The 14,445-nt window shown below is 35.2% G+C and overlaps 4 protein-coding genes across 5 annotated transcripts; 2 read left to right on the top strand and 2 right to left on the bottom strand.

The window, feature by feature from the left end:
• Nucleotides 1-492: 492 nt before the first annotated feature.
• LOC143433030 (proliferation-associated protein 2G4) lies at nt 493-3,885 on the bottom strand. The gene is made up of 7 exons (XM_076910133.1): nt 3,728-3,885; nt 2,650-2,884; nt 2,398-2,560; nt 2,135-2,314; nt 1,803-2,051; nt 1,570-1,716; nt 493-1,476 (listed from the first exon to the last, which is right to left on the bottom strand). The coding sequence occupies exons 1-7, from the start codon at nt 3,810-3,812 to the stop codon at nt 1,372-1,374; spliced, it is 1,164 nt and encodes a 387-aa protein (XP_076766248.1). The 5' UTR covers nt 3,813-3,885; the 3' UTR covers nt 493-1,371.
• A 330-nt stretch (nt 3,886-4,215) lies between these two features.
• Nucleotides 4,216-7,328, top strand: Eif4b (eukaryotic translation initiation factor 4B). Its single transcript, XM_076909778.1, has 12 exons — nt 4,216-4,373; nt 4,592-4,723; nt 4,966-5,147; nt 5,234-5,341; nt 5,490-5,709; nt 5,788-6,039; nt 6,113-6,350; nt 6,427-6,478; nt 6,560-6,665; nt 6,753-6,849; nt 6,909-6,984; nt 7,049-7,328. Exons 1-12 carry the CDS (start codon nt 4,364-4,366, stop codon nt 7,115-7,117), a joined length of 1,542 nt encoding a protein of 513 aa, XP_076765893.1. The 5' UTR covers nt 4,216-4,363; the 3' UTR covers nt 7,118-7,328.
• A 475-nt stretch (nt 7,329-7,803) lies between these two features.
• Nucleotides 7,804-12,002, bottom strand: Sec15 (exocyst complex component Sec15). Of its 2 annotated transcripts, none has more exons than XM_076909769.1 (13): nt 11,628-12,002; nt 11,062-11,227; nt 10,698-10,984; nt 10,476-10,578; nt 10,154-10,399; nt 9,913-10,080; nt 9,773-9,844; nt 9,561-9,695; nt 9,131-9,501; nt 8,829-9,063; nt 8,465-8,606; nt 8,150-8,336; nt 7,804-8,065 (listed from the first exon to the last, which is right to left on the bottom strand). In XM_076909769.1, exons 1-13 carry the CDS (start codon nt 11,693-11,695, stop codon nt 7,942-7,944), a joined length of 2,304 nt encoding a protein of 767 aa, XP_076765884.1. In that variant the 5' UTR covers nt 11,696-12,002; the 3' UTR covers nt 7,804-7,941. The 2 variants fall into 2 exon arrangements, with proteins under 2 accessions (XP_076765884.1, XP_076765883.1); XM_076909768.1 differs by lacking the exon at nt 11,628-12,002 and adding an exon at nt 11,326-11,477.
• A 385-nt stretch (nt 12,003-12,387) lies between these two features.
• Rsf1 (Repressor splicing factor 1) lies at nt 12,388-14,304 on the top strand. The gene is made up of 3 exons (XM_076910486.1): nt 12,388-12,704; nt 12,996-13,583; nt 14,067-14,304. The coding sequence occupies exons 2-3, from the start codon at nt 13,006-13,008 to the stop codon at nt 14,092-14,094; spliced, it is 606 nt and encodes a 201-aa protein (XP_076766601.1). The 5' UTR covers nt 12,388-12,704; nt 12,996-13,005; the 3' UTR covers nt 14,095-14,304.
• Nucleotides 14,305-14,445: the final 141 nt, after the last annotated feature.

The following is a 14,445-nucleotide window of genomic DNA, read 5'->3' as shown; positions in this document are numbered from 1 at the left end:
GGTACCATGGACGTAATCTTTCCACGTTTAGCAAATACTATTGTTGTAAATAATGATGCTCTAAATCCAGTGAAAAAAGGATACTCCAATTAGAGCAAACGAAGGACAGTGCACGGTGATCTAAGACATCTTTTGTTTTACAAGCACACTCGTCGGTAACATTCGAAATATGCACAACTTGAGTAGAAAAAATATCTAGAACAGATACATTATCTATCCTCCTTATACAAAACTATTATTACATTGTATTAATATTTCGTAATTTTCGCCTCATTACTTCGTTAAAACGATTTAATCCCTAAGAATCTTTTGATCCTAGAAAGATTCTTTCTTTTTTTTTCACTCAAATGTGAAGAACGCAAAATGCACTTGTGATCAGTTTGAGTTAACGTTCACTCTAAACACGCAGTAAAATTTGCGCAGATTCAAACTGAGTAAGAATAAAATATTTTCTTAACGGTCGGGGAATTCTTGCAACGAAACACTTTCAGGTTCATTGGCATTTCATTGTTTATACGGAATCCCAATATGGACATTCGTTCCAATTGTACAATTTCAAATCAGATATTTCTTTATAGTATCAATTACTCGTTCACTAGACACGAGATGCAAAAAATCAGCCAGTGCAAAAAGTGCATCGGTGTCGAGTGAATCATGTCACGTTCGGCAGTGCATTCAGAACGTATAAACAGTGATTCTAATAATGTAGCGAGTGCGACTGAAAGTAGATTATTCAACGCAACATAACTTTTTCTTGTTTTCTGATAATCCAGGGTATACAAAATAAAAATTAAGTTTTTTATTTGGTTTCTTTCAGGAAAGAAACACACGATGATGAATGCACGTGCGATTCATTTTTTGACTCGGTCAAATTAATTTGCACAACAGTAATCATTAGTCCGACCATTACTTGCGAAACAAGTTTCACATGTTCAAAATGTTAATTATATGAGCTGCAAAACGTCTTACGAACAATCGTCCAATTTATAATAATACCATGGTCCATTAAAAAGATATTCCAGTATAAAAACGTAAGTGTCAATAAGTGGTGGCACACATAATAAGTGTCGTGAAGTCCGATTCATTCAGGGCAGAATTCGACACTTTTTTTTCTAAATTAATGCGGATAGAGACACTTCCTGAATTGGTGTAAATACAGTCACATATATTAGACAGATAGCAATGTAGACGTGATAAAGGCGTAAACATATGGAAAATTACAAATTTATCAATGACATCCCATTAAAGGGATAAGAGTTCAAGGTACGGTGAGACTAAAAAGTGTCTAATTTCTGCTCTGAAGCTGCTGAATAAAGAATAACGCAAAGTGCACGATGTTAATACGTCATGATGAACGCTAAAACGGTTGTGTTAGGCCTTGGCGTCAACTTCCATCGCCACTTCACCCGCAGCCTTTTCAGCCTTCTTTCTCATCCTCTTTGCAGTTCTCGGGTTTACCGAGGTGTACAAAAGACTCTATAAAAACAAGAAAATTATTTGAAAAAGAAATATATACATATATATAGAAAGAAAGGATATTGGGAATAAGAATCAATACTCGGTTCGCACCTTCAATTCAGGATCTTTAACAGCATATTCAGATTGGTAAGTATCGAGGTCTAAGGGGATTCCTGTAATTTTGTGTTGTCGATTGTGCATTAATAATACCGTGAATTTGAATTGTGCAGCAAACTCGTTTGGTTTTTCATATAATACCTATATAAAATGACAGAAAAATCACAATTTATGTCTATAAAACACTCTGATTGCAGATAAAAGTTAACTAGATCATAAACACTCACTTGGAATGGTTCAATCAACCTATGATTTACACATTCCACCACTGCCATTTTTGCTTTCTTTTCATCCTCGAAAGTGCGTAAGTTAAATGGCATAAGACCGTGTTTATGAGTGACTTCAGAGTAAAACATGCGTGACGCCTTTAATTTCAGCTGATATGTTTCCTCTGTTTTTTTAAATATAGTAACCCGAGTGTCCTGCTCTCTGCCTACTCCTTCCCCAGTACTGACTAACACATCCATAGCATACACCTGAACAAAAAGTTTACAAATATTTAGCAAACTATTTTCCACTCCAACAAATTGTATACAATGTTGTGCTAAATTAATTTTACCTCATAAGCTTCAAGAGTATATTTCTCGTGTTCTTTCTTCTGTGCATCATTCGGATTTTGAATGATAGTTTTCTCTCCATCTATTTTAAACTGTTTCAACTGGTGACTTAACATTCCTTCAATTGGTTTACATTTGTATACATCACAAACTTTTTCTACTGTCTCCGTTATTGTGTATGTCTGTAAACAGAAAAAATTATGCTTAACAAAAATGTTACATAATTTGAAAGTATAGATATACGAATACATAATACATAGCTTACCTCAGTACCTGGCTGTAAAAGCCTCAGCGCAGCCTGAGATGCATAATGTGCAGCTAATACTACATCTGCTTTTCTACCAGTAACTTTTTTTGTTGGCGAAGAACCTATAACAATAGTATGTGCGACAACTGCTATGAAGCCATCAACGTGTGCCCCAAGATCTCTAGAAATAGAAATTGATAATCAAGAAAATGGAATTGCTTAAGTTAAATATAATATTTAACATATTATATTCACAAAACATAAACTTACACTTTTACCATATCCTCATCTTTAAGTATGAGATCTGGTTCACTTGCGATTGGTGAAAAGTGACAAATGCAATTATTAACCGATATGCATGTTGGAAAAGCAATTCCCTTCTTTAGTTCCTTCTCCTTTTTAAAAACTCTACTAGTTTCATCTAGTATCAGTTTATCTCCAAATTCGCAAATTTCTCGTACAGATGCTCCGGCAACACATTTTTCTAAAACTTGCTTTAATACCCCTAAAATAATAGAAAAAGAAAGTTTGAAACTATTTTAATGAAATTTCAATGCGATTTTTTGTTTTTTCGTAAGTATTAAATATATGGATAAAAAATTATTAAGAAATATCGATTGTTATAAGAAAAATTCGTAAAAAAATTTTTTTCGTGCGATATCTCATTTAATTCGATCAAAAGTTACAAAGTTTTTCATGAACAGCGTATTTTGTAAAAAATTTCTGTTTAACCCCTTCCCTTTTTCTATTTCGAGAGACTAGGAGAAAAACTAACACTTAGAATCGATGACCCACTTATGAACCTCCTTATATGTAAAATTTGAAACAAATCTATCTGAAATAATTTCACGTTTTTTAACGTGGTATTCTTTTTATTCAACATGTAAGTGACAACTAAGCGTACCGCTTAATTGTTACTAAAAACTAACGCCTCGCAAAGTTAGTTGGAGAATGCTAACAGTTTTCATTGAATATCCGACGAATGGTCTTTTCACGGAAATGGAAACACTGATACGAAGAATGCGAGTAAATTATGGTTCCTGATAAGAATGTTACGTTCTGGCAATCAAACAAAACGGACGATCTTTGGGGCCATATAGTAGAATATTAATCGTTCCTTTTTATAATCGATTCGTTAAGGATGTATAAAATATTCAAGGTATCGATAAATTATTGGAATGTAATAGTCGATGCTAGCTATCCCACATGGTAAGGGAGCCCGGCATTAGCGCGCCACATTCCATATGGCCAGGTGGAAAATAAAACATTAAGAGGCCCGTGCATGTACGAGACAATTTCAGTTTTATTCGCTGGACTTTCATTAGAGAACGTTAAGTCGTTTTCTTACGATTTACGATGTCACCGGCCATTTTATACTTGGTGACAACGATGTCTTCGGCGATGGTCCTCTCAGTCTCCTCTTTGTCCGCCATGTCTTCAGCACACTATGTTACGATCACGTGACTTAGAACTCCTTTGCAATTGCTTCCTGTAACAGTTAGCGCTACTCTCTAACTTAGTCCAACTGTGCGTTCCAAAAGTTTCTATTGCTGGTCTCCATTGGTTTCTCCGAATCAAAACGAACCGATTCTTTTCGTATTAAAATGTAACAAGTTTCAAGAGATACAATACTATTTTGTATCGTTATTTATTCGTAGGTAAATTTTCTATTTCAGCGGCAACAATATCAGCGGCAACAACCAAGGACTTCGCAGATTTTTCAAAATAATTATGTAATACTAAGAATGAATAAATATTTTTAATCATCAATGGGTGAATTAGCTCGAAATTGTGCGCATAATTTGTTTGCGTAAATTCTTAGCACGATAAATGTATGCATTCTTTGTGATGTTGTAGCACGCACAATGTTGGCCGACTTGCATCTTTCTAAAACATGTTTCATGCCTTATGGATCCTGAGGTTGGTCGTGTGGTCCATTGGAACGCGGATTTGATTTGCATTACTTTAGATTCGAACTGTAACCATGTCCTCAGGTAAACTTTTCCACGGAATAAAATTAAACAATCAACACTCCATTTGTACAATGATATTTTTAACCTTGCAAATATCGATACCGTTACGTTTTTACTATTCTTTCCGTGACATAACCAAACTTTTCACGAAACGTAGCATGCTTTCAATATTGCAACCAGCATATATTTAAGTGTCTTTTTTTTAATCGACGATTCTCGTCTATATCTTTTTCTACCAGGCAAGAAAGGAAAGAAGAAGAGCAAATGCAAAACTGTCGATTTAATGTCATTCCTGGCTGATGGGGGTACAACACCCACTGTGCCAGTAAAACCATTATCCAGCTGGTACGATGAAACTGAAGAAGAACATGGTAAATTAAATTTAAACATTTTTCTATTGTCTGTTATATTTTATTCTGAAATTCTTCCACGACCATTCATATATACACATGTATACATTTATATGTTCCAAGAAGATACATATAGATGCCTAATGATACGTTTAAAATTGGGCATTGTTTATGAATGCGTGCAATAATCATACTGAAAACGTATTTCAAATTTATGTTATCAAGTAACCTGAAAGTGATTAATTATTATTATTACGTGACAGAAGGATTTTCATCGAGAAGCAGCAAAGAACCAGTGGTTCTACCGACTGCTCCAAGGGCTGCGAGAGGCCCCCGTGTTGCGGATGAAGATATTCCTACTAATCCACCTTATGTAGCATATCTGTCTAATCTTCCATATGAAGTGGATGAATCGTATTTAACAGAATTTTTTGCAGATATGAAGGTTAGGGTTTTTTAAGATGCATACACATTAACATACTCTATTATATTTAAATACTATACTAACTTTGATTTATTGCACACCTTTAGATTTCTAACATACGTTTACCAAAAGATTCTAACAAACTGAAGGGATTTGGTTATGTTGAATTTGAGGATCGTCAAAGTTTAATCGATGCTCTATGTTTATCCAATACGGTAAGTTTATTTCTATATCAGACTTGTACAATTTGTGTTTGTTCCGTCAAGGTATTTTTACTCGAATTAGAAAAATTTTCTACCATGTAAGTTTCTAGTTGCTCAGGATTGATCTCCCTCATAATTTGGATTTATTTTGTATCTATAGCCTATGAAGACAAGAAGAGTACGAATTGACGTTTCAAATAGTACTAATGATGATCGTCGTGGTGGTCGAATGGGCAGAGACAATCGTAGAGATACATATGATGATCCTGAGCGTACTTTTGGCGATTGGAGGAGCGGTCCGCGAGATGAAAATCTATCATCAGAAGGTGACTCATATCGGAATCGATATGATAACAGGGATCGAAGAGACGATCGCGAGAGTATGTTTATATAATGTTAATATGCAGAGTCGTATATGATGAACATATTCACTGTCATTTAATGTTTGTATCGATTAGGTTCTGATTATGATAATAAACCTGGTGCGTGGCGTGAGAGTAGCGACAGAGGAAGACCAACATTTAGAGACAGAGGTGGGTTCAGAGATGAAGAAAAAGACAGAGAATGGTCTCGTTACGACAGAGGTAGTAGGGATAGAGAAGGAGGAGATAGAGGCAGTAGTTTTGGTCCACGACGTAATTATGGAGATTCTGATTGGGATCGTGATGGTCCCCGCAGACAAGGAAAGCCTCCACCTACGGAGAATAAACGTAGGTCATATTTGTTGTGTGTGTAGCAGTTAAAACATCTGAAAAGGTGCTAAAAAGCATTAAAACATTACAGCCGAACCAAGAACCAGGCCGAAATTACAGCTACAACCTCGTACAAAACCTATTGAGCCTGCTGCAAAGGAAGAACAACAACAGCAACAGCCTGCGGCTCCATCTGCGCCTGCACCCGCACCCGCTTCAGCTACAAATATATTTGGTGCTGCAAAACCTGTAGATACCACTGCCAGGGAAAGGGAAATAGAGGAACGTCTTGCGAAGTCTTATGCAGAGTCAAAATCCAAAGAGGACGGGTACAGAAAATGAAGAATTTGCGTAAAAGTTCGAGTCTGATTTATGTAAAGTATGTAACAATCATTTTCCTTTTAGAGATTCAGAGAAACGCGCCACTAAGGAAGGAACTTGGGGCAGGCGTAATGGAGTAAGTCGACGATGTAAAAATTGTATAATATATTATTCAATAACATAAACTAATCTAACCTGTACTTGGTATATCTAATAGGAGGGCCGCGAAGAAAAAGAAAGGGGACGGCCAACGTGGCGATCGGACGATGACAAAAGTCGACGAAACGAAAGATCGGCAGCACAAAGTCAATCTGCTCATTCTGGTAAATTTAAATCTACATAATTACAACTAAGTTTATATAAAAAATGATACAACACAATGTTTTTTCTTTTTTCTTTTTATAATTCAGATCAATACGGAGAATCTAAAGCACAACCCTCCTATCGTGGAGGACGACCATCCTCAAGGGGTCCTGCACGATCAAACGATACTCGCGGTGGAGAGAGGTAACAGTTTTAATAATTTTTCATGTTCTATATAGAAAACAATTGCGTTGTGTTTCCAGAGACGCGCGAGATCGAAGAGATCGAGAGAAAGATGATGTTAGTAGGATGCCAAAGGCAAAAGATGAACAAACTCCAGTAAGTAGCAATAACAAGATAAATCTCGAGCGAAACGATTATGAACGATCGTACTTTGTTTTAGAATTTCGTAGCTTCCAACAAGTATTCCATGCTACCCGATGATGTGGACCCTGACAATATCGATGATTAGTCCTAATCATTATACATCACCAATTAAATTGTGCCACATGCATCATAATTGGTCTATATATGCATATTATTAATTTGTTTTACCTCTATTAAATACTTATCAAATTGATTCAGGAATCAAATACTATGCTTTTGGTATTACTTTACAGGAATTATTGTTGATTTGTATTTAATCTATTTTATTACTCTTAATATAATTATCTATCTACGTATGTATTTACTTTATATTTCGTATATGAACACTAAACATCAATTAAATCGAGATGAAAATTCGGATAACATAGAGTAAAGAATTATATTTGATGTTTTTTTTAATATATATAAATTCAATTCCGGAAACGCGCGATTACTTCTATAAGACTTAGGAATTGGGACTTTATACGTCAAACATTATTCACTGTACAGTTATTGTACGATATGTAACTCATTTACATGTAAAATAACAATGCCAATCTAGGAGGAAAACGATTAAAATAATAAGTGTAATGGGAATTTAAGCGGTGTATTATATTCTATTGCCTGCAATTCGATATTTCACGATATTCGTTTATAGTTTCGAATAAAAGATTAAGGTAATTGCAGTATAATTGACCGACGTATAAAAATCATGACACAGCGCGAATCTATTATTTTTAGCAATTATTGCATCAAGACAATATAGAGAAGGAAATACGACTGACCATTAAAAATTTTGTTACAGTAACTTTATTATGGTAACGATTAGTTTCCAAATAATTATGCTTCTAGCATATTTATATATTAAAAATTATGTATTTACAATCTTTTTTTTTTCTGAGGTATGTACATACTGACTTTGTTCTTCATTTACTGCTGAGCAGTTTGTGCTAATTGGCGCAATTGTTTTAATACAGTTTCTAAAAGTTTCTTCTTATCTCGCTCGCTTTTCTTTAATACAGAGAAGACCGTTTTCTTATCGGATTCTTTTAATCTGTAAGTATAGCGTATTAAAAATGTAGATATCGATAACAGTAGTACAATATAACGCAAAATAGGGAAAAGGTATGGTACATACTTTTCTAATAAAAGTACAGCCATGTTTGGAGTTACCAGATTATATTTACTGGATTCATGGCCGTAGTCATGAAAATATGTAGGCCAGTCCCAACTCATAAATAAGTCTAATAATTGTCTTAATTGTGCAAAATGTTGGAGTAAGGTACCTTCGGGTAAACCGACAACAGGTTCTGAGGCGGCGAATTCTAAACAATTGAGAAAAAGGTACCATCTTTTAATTTCGCGTTCCCATCGATTCAATTGTTACCATTAAATATTTTGTAACCATATACTGTATATCTTATCTAAGAATGAAAGAAAAGAAGACACGTACGTTCGCATTGTATCGTATCTAAATTGACTTGTTGAAGAGCACCCATGGATATTTGTTTTACATCCTCACTAATTAATATTCCCAATATGGATTTCGCTATGTGAGAACAGGCCGATTGACAAGCAACTTGTGCAACTTCCTCCTAAAGTATAAATACTTCCTTTGAATTTACGTGAAATATTTGGAGGGTCGAAGAAGAAGATGCGATAAGAGTCCAGTTTTTATTACTTTCAAAAGGATTAGTAAAATTTTGTAAATCTTGAACACTACAAAAATACATCATTAGCGAATTATAAGAAAAATGGACTCGTATCGTTTTTCCTTTCAACCCTTTATTCGTAATATTGATAAATGGAACGCGTACTGGTAAATTAGTAAAACACGTAAAAGTACTTTGCAGAAATGCTATGAGATCGGTTATAAAACCAGACGCGTGCCCCTGGGGTTCTGCCAAGTTCCAATCGTAGTTTTCTAATTCTAAAAATTCATCAAGCTTATTTTTCAATTTGTCGCAAATTTGTTTTTCGGCATCGTCCCTTGCAACTCTGAACATAGCTGACTCAACATCCATACAACTTAACTGTCCTTCGTGTGGCGTTCTGCAAAGTTGTTAGATGATATCTCATCATAAAAAAAATATATTCTTACGACTTATTAAAAACTTACCCTGTAATATTAGACACAAATTCTTCTAAATACTTTGTAGATTTCTCAAGATAACCGGTATTTATTATGATTTGAACCACCTGTAGAAGTGCCAATGATGGTTTCCGAAATAATGACGACAAACAACCGCTAAACGTTCTCGTTAATAACAAGTTGGTTGATTTGCAGATCATTTCATCAATTTCTGTTTGGGTAAAATTTAAGTCTTCGGAAAATTTCAAGCAAGCATAGATAAATTCTTTGACTTGCTGATAAACTTTCGGGACCATATCCGAGAAGGGAAACTTTTTTGGAAATTCTGCCTTTTGTAATTCCTCGTCATGGTATGGAAACAAGTCCAGAATATTATCATACTCTTCTTGCGTTGTAACCTAAAATATACCAAGGTATAAGGAAATCTATCATAGCTCTGGACAATGCAATAACATACCTGAATTGGCAAAAAACTATCTTCATCTAGAATATCTCTAAACACTTGTACCCAATGTTGCATAAGAACTTCATTGTAGTGCACTCGAATTTCTTGTAATAAATCCCAAAGTTGCTCTACAGAATAGCCATAATTCTGTTCCAAAAACAGGACAGTGAAAAATATAAATTACTTTAATAATAAATTTGTGACATGAGTGATACACTACTTACTCTCAATGTTGTATTAAATAACATTATAAGATTCTTTATCTTTAAGATAAGCATTGCATCAGTGCAGTAGGCCTAAAAATTGCAATTTTTATATGTTATCGTCACATACGATATTCGTAGATGAATTTATTGATACTTACTGAATGAGTGCGTAATGCATTTACGATTTTAGAGAGTGCCATTTGCCACAGTTCATCCAAATAAGCGCGTGTAGCTAGACCATTGCCGGTATTTAAAATATGATCTTCTACTACAAAGAATCCTACAATACCTTGTAAATATGTTTGGTAACCACTTATGCTTTCATGCTGTGGAAACAGTATGAAAATTGAATTGGAAATATAAAAAATTCATCTTAGTGAGAATTAATAATGTGTGTACCATATTAATAGGCGACTGTAAAACTAATCTAGCTTGCTGTTTTCTTTGCTGTCTATAATACGATTTAAATGTTTCTCCTTCGCGAAGTACTGTATAAATATGCATACAACGATAAACAGGACTAAAATCCATCAAGTCTTGAGCACTTAATTCTTCCTCGGATTCATTTGATAAAGAATTTGTTGTATGCGATCTCCTCTTTTTTCGACCGATAATCTCAGCTTCAATAGTCAGTTGTTCTTGTGTCTGACAGTATCCAAACAAACCAATATGTAGTTCAGATATGTGCATAAAATTTTTTATTTGTTTTAATTTCACTTACATGTCTCATAGCAACTTCGCCAATCTTTGGTGAATATTTTCTAATATTTTCCAGAAAGTCTCTTAAATCAGACATGGAAGCATCCTTTATATTTTCACGCAGTCTAAAATCATTGCAATCTGTCAGTCTTTATAATTGAATAAATTACTCTCTAGTTACATTCAGCTGTAAAAGTAAGTAGGAGGTATTCTTTTATCTTATTCACATACACACATTACTCACTGTGGAATTTGTTGTGTAATTTGTGAAGAAAATCTATAATTTGTTACTTTTGGTAAATCATGATGTTCTAGTTGCTCCAATGTCTTTAAGGCTGGATAGTAACGCTTGTCTTTCAATTGTTTTTGTAACTTTGCATACGCAGCTAAAACAGGAAGACACATAGTGAGACTGTCTACAGCAGCAGCCATGTTACTCTCTACTTTGCGTGCTTTCACAAGCTCCTCTCCCTTTTCTATTACTTTGGTAGCAGTGGCAGTGATACGTTTATCGAGTTCCAATATCTCAGCCTGTAAGAAGAATTATATTATTTATCGGGCAGCATTTAGTTTCCTCTTTGTAAAGCATTCTTAAGATGTAGACTGACGTTAAGCTGTTGCGCTTGGGAACGAACTTGCAGAAGTTCTCTGATCGAATCGATGAAACCTTGGTAATGATGATTGCACATTCTCTCGATGTCTTTGTCATGAGCTTTGATACGTTCGTCAAGCTTTTCCATAAATTTCTGATGCTCGTGGCCATCGTAAATTGCTCTAGAAAGAAACAAGCGAAAGTAATAACATCTGTATTAATTAAAAACTTTAGTTGTAAAGCTCTCTTCTTCCCAGTGAATGGGTGATAATGATAATACCTGAAAACAAGGCCTATACTATTGGTATCTGTAGATTCTATTTCATACAACAGGTATTCGTGTTTTGGAACCATAATTGACAACAGATTATCAACTTGGTTAGTTGATAATCTTGACATAATAGAACCCTAATCAAATTTTGTCTTATTTTACTACGGGGGTACCCACCCCCGTTTTCAACCCTTCTAGTGCGCATATGCACGGTGAACATCGCATCTGCGTGAAGGGTTGTCATTTCGAGAGCGCGTTCTTCAACGAAATACACCCGATAAAAGAACGAATATTTATGTAAAATTACGTACCGAAACGTTGGACCCAAATAATCATCTATGCCTTCTATTTCTTGTATAAGAATGTCGTATCGTTGCATTTTGATTAAACTCGATGACAACTCAAACCAGAGAAAGTGTCAAAAATTTCGGCAGATATCGATAAATTTGTACGGTTTTACATAGAATGAAATTAAGTAATTCCATAACATAACATTTCCGTCATTTAGGCTACTATCATCGAAATGGCATTGTCAATATCGTTTAAACTGCCATCTTCGTAATGCTACATCACATCTACCATATACGACGTATCGTACCTACATACGCCGCGTACGCGTGATTCATACAAAGGTTAGTCTACTATCTACAATTTAACAGTACGTAATGTTCATATTGTATCACGGAGTATAAGTTGTCGGGGAGCATATTTTTATTAAAATTCTCACGTATAACCATCGTTTAACTGTACGCACGGGTTTCGTTTAATAAAATTTAAAGTCGCACATATTTTCTGGACAATAATAATTTCTGATTATTTTTATCGATACCAAATGAAACAGTCAGTCAGAATCGACTAAAGCTGTTCGCATTGTTATAAAAATAAATCATTCATCTGGAAAGTAAATTTAGGAAAAAAATACGAAAAACTTGGTACAGTATAGTTATCTAGTCATCGCTTGGTCGACTGTATTTGTGTTGTCCTCGGTCAAATCTAACAAAAACATATCTACGGTTTGCTCGGGTAAATCGTTCCGCGTGAATATAATATGAGAAAAGGTTTTCTCGTTCTCGGAGTATTAAAGCGGTTTATTCGTAAATAGTTAGCGAACGATTTGTCGAGAGGAACGATCGGAGCCAGAGGAGCGTTCATTTTCTTGGTAATATACACGCGAAGCGGAATAATTCATTCGAGCAGACCGTACGTGCATTTGGCGTCTGGGTTGGAGACGCCAAGACATCGGATGCAGTTTCTGTGCACTGTGAACCCCGGTTGATTCTCGCCTATTGATTGTATCATAGTAACAGCGTACTGGATATCCTTTTTCTACTCAATTTTTCGTGAAATTCAGTCAAGAAACGAAAGTTACAAGGGAAATTGAGATAGAAGTGAGTATACCGTTGTGAAGTTAATAACAATCTTCGGAGTCGTTGGCGCGCAAGCACTCGATGTGCTTCGATCCGAGATTTGTTTCACCGAGTTTATAAAGAATCCATTGTGTGAAAGTTTATTATCTTGATATATCGACTATACTGTTACATTAACCGCGTTTATCGATAAAAATCAGATAAATAACACGTAATACGCGCGATCGTACATATTTGTTTAATATTATTATTATTTATATTAATAGAATTCCCGAAATGTACAAGAAGTTTTGTGTACCTCTGAATTTTTAGGTAGAAAAAAATGACACCAGAAGGGTATACGCGCGTTTATGTCGGCGGATTAAACGAGAGCATTAAAAAGGAAGATCTCCAGACAGAATTCGAAAAGTATGGCAAGCTAAACAAAGTCTGGGTGGCGTTTAACCCGCCAGGTTTTGCATTTATCGAATTTGTAAATATGAACGAAGCAGAGCTCGCTTGCAGCAGTATGAACGGCACAGAGATAATGGGTGCCAAGTTAAGGGTAGAAATTTCACGGGGTAGAGGACGCGGTGGAGGCAGGGGTGGTATGGGACAGTACAGAGGAAGCCGAGGCGGCGCTGCTAGGGGTTACGGGTCTGCTGCCTCCATCGCATTCAATTACAGAGGAAATAACATGTACGCAGATTATGGAGGTTATTATGCAGGCAAGGGTGGTGGAAGTAGGAGTAGAGACTACTACGGAGAAGATTATATGACCAATCGCGCTAGTGGGTATGTTACACGAGATGGATATACACAAGATGTCTATAATAGCGGAGATTCCAATGCTGACTATTATACTAACAAAGGCACTGGCACATCGAGGTATCGAAGTCGTTCCCCAGCTGGTCGTGGCAGGTACTAATAATACCTAGTCCTTGTAAAATGATTTTAAGTTATATCCCTCTTAAGTGAATCTTCAATGATGCTATTCTATTGATTTGTCTACTTATTAATAGAGACAGTCATTAACAATGACCTCTGGTCATTTGGTCATTTTTTTAAGCACAAAATAATTCTGGATTAATTGACAAATAATAGCACTTGGGCAGATAAGCACTATTATAGGTAGATAAAACTTTTCTATGGATAACAAACAGATTTAAGTTGAAACTTTAAGTTAATAATGAGTGTTGTGTACAGAAGATGCATATGTATATGTATATATATAAAAGTAAAAAATTTCATAATAATAGAATTAGCAATTGGCACTGAATAAATCTACTGCATGTACAGATATATTGTACCATTAGATATGTACTCTCGCTTGACGAGAGTTGTCCACAAAAGATGGGGGCAAAAGTTATTGTGACATTCTATTTTGCACTTCCATGTTCACAGTCATCGTCATCTTCGTGAATGCACATAAAAGATCTACGCTGCATTGCCAATCTGAACTGCGGGCCAATCAGCCGCCCACCCTGATGACTACATTTCTATCCAATCTACGCAGCGACCTGTATATAGACAAGAACTACCATTGCAGATCGAGTTGTGCAATACCATTTGTATAGTATACTTTAGTTCTACAGTTTGTAATCGTTTTCAGAAAACATTACTCATTACTCATAAACAAAAAGCGTTACTGCAAAAACTTTATATAACATCAAACGTGAATCGTGAACAAAATTTTGAATCAAGCTATATGGATCGTAGTCTAAAGTATTTACATACATAACTTCTGTCTTATTTAAAATCTGGGGTATTACATATATTTCAT

This window comes from Xylocopa sonorina, chromosome 2 (genome assembly GCF_050948175.1).
Source record: "Xylocopa sonorina isolate GNS202 chromosome 2, iyXylSono1_principal, whole genome shotgun sequence".
Lineage (NCBI taxonomy): Eukaryota > Metazoa > Arthropoda > Insecta > Hymenoptera > Apidae > Xylocopa > Xylocopa sonorina.
The sequence above is the reverse complement of the archived record's forward strand: the minus strand, read 5'-3'. Positions and strand labels throughout refer to the sequence as shown.

Excerpts from the sequence above, each read along its gene's own strand:
- LOC143433030 (XM_076910133.1), bottom strand. The coding sequence starts at position 3,812 with ATGGCGGACAAAGAGGAGACTGAGAGGACCATCGCCGAAGACATCGTT. Across the intron at positions 2,885-3,727 it reads GGCCGGTGACATCGTAAATC|GGGTATTAAAGCAAGTTTTA; the intron begins GTAAGAAAACGA and ends CTATTATTTTAG. Across the intron at positions 2,315-2,397 it reads TTTTACAGCCAGGTACTGAG|ACATACACAATAACGGAGAC; the intron begins GTAAGCTATGTA and ends TTCTGTTTACAG.
- Eif4b (XM_076909778.1), top strand. Across the intron at positions 5,710-5,787 it reads TCGAAGAGACGATCGCGAGA|GTTCTGATTATGATAATAAA; the intron begins GTATGTTTATAT and ends TGTATCGATTAG. Across the intron at positions 6,351-6,426 it reads TCAAAATCCAAAGAGGACGG|AGATTCAGAGAAACGCGCCA; the intron begins GTACAGAAAATG and ends TTTTCCTTTTAG.
- Sec15 (XM_076909768.1), bottom strand. The coding sequence starts at position 11,444 with ATGTCAAGATTATCAACTAACCAAGTTGATAATCTGTTGTCAATTATG. Across the intron at positions 10,985-11,061 it reads CCCAAGCGCAACAGCTTAAC|GCTGAGATATTGGAACTCGA; the intron begins GTCAGTCTACAT and ends TTCTTCTTACAG. Across the intron at positions 9,064-9,130 it reads TTTGTGTCTAATATTACAGG|AACGCCACACGAAGGACAGT; the intron begins GTAAGTTTTTAA and ends ACAACTTTGCAG.
- Rsf1 (XM_076910486.1), top strand. The coding sequence starts at position 13,006 with ATGACACCAGAAGGGTATACGCGCGTTTATGTCGGCGGATTAAACGAG. Across the intron at positions 13,584-14,066 it reads TCCCCAGCTGGTCGTGGCAG|TCATCGTCATCTTCGTGAAT; the intron begins GTACTAATAATA and ends CCATGTTCACAG.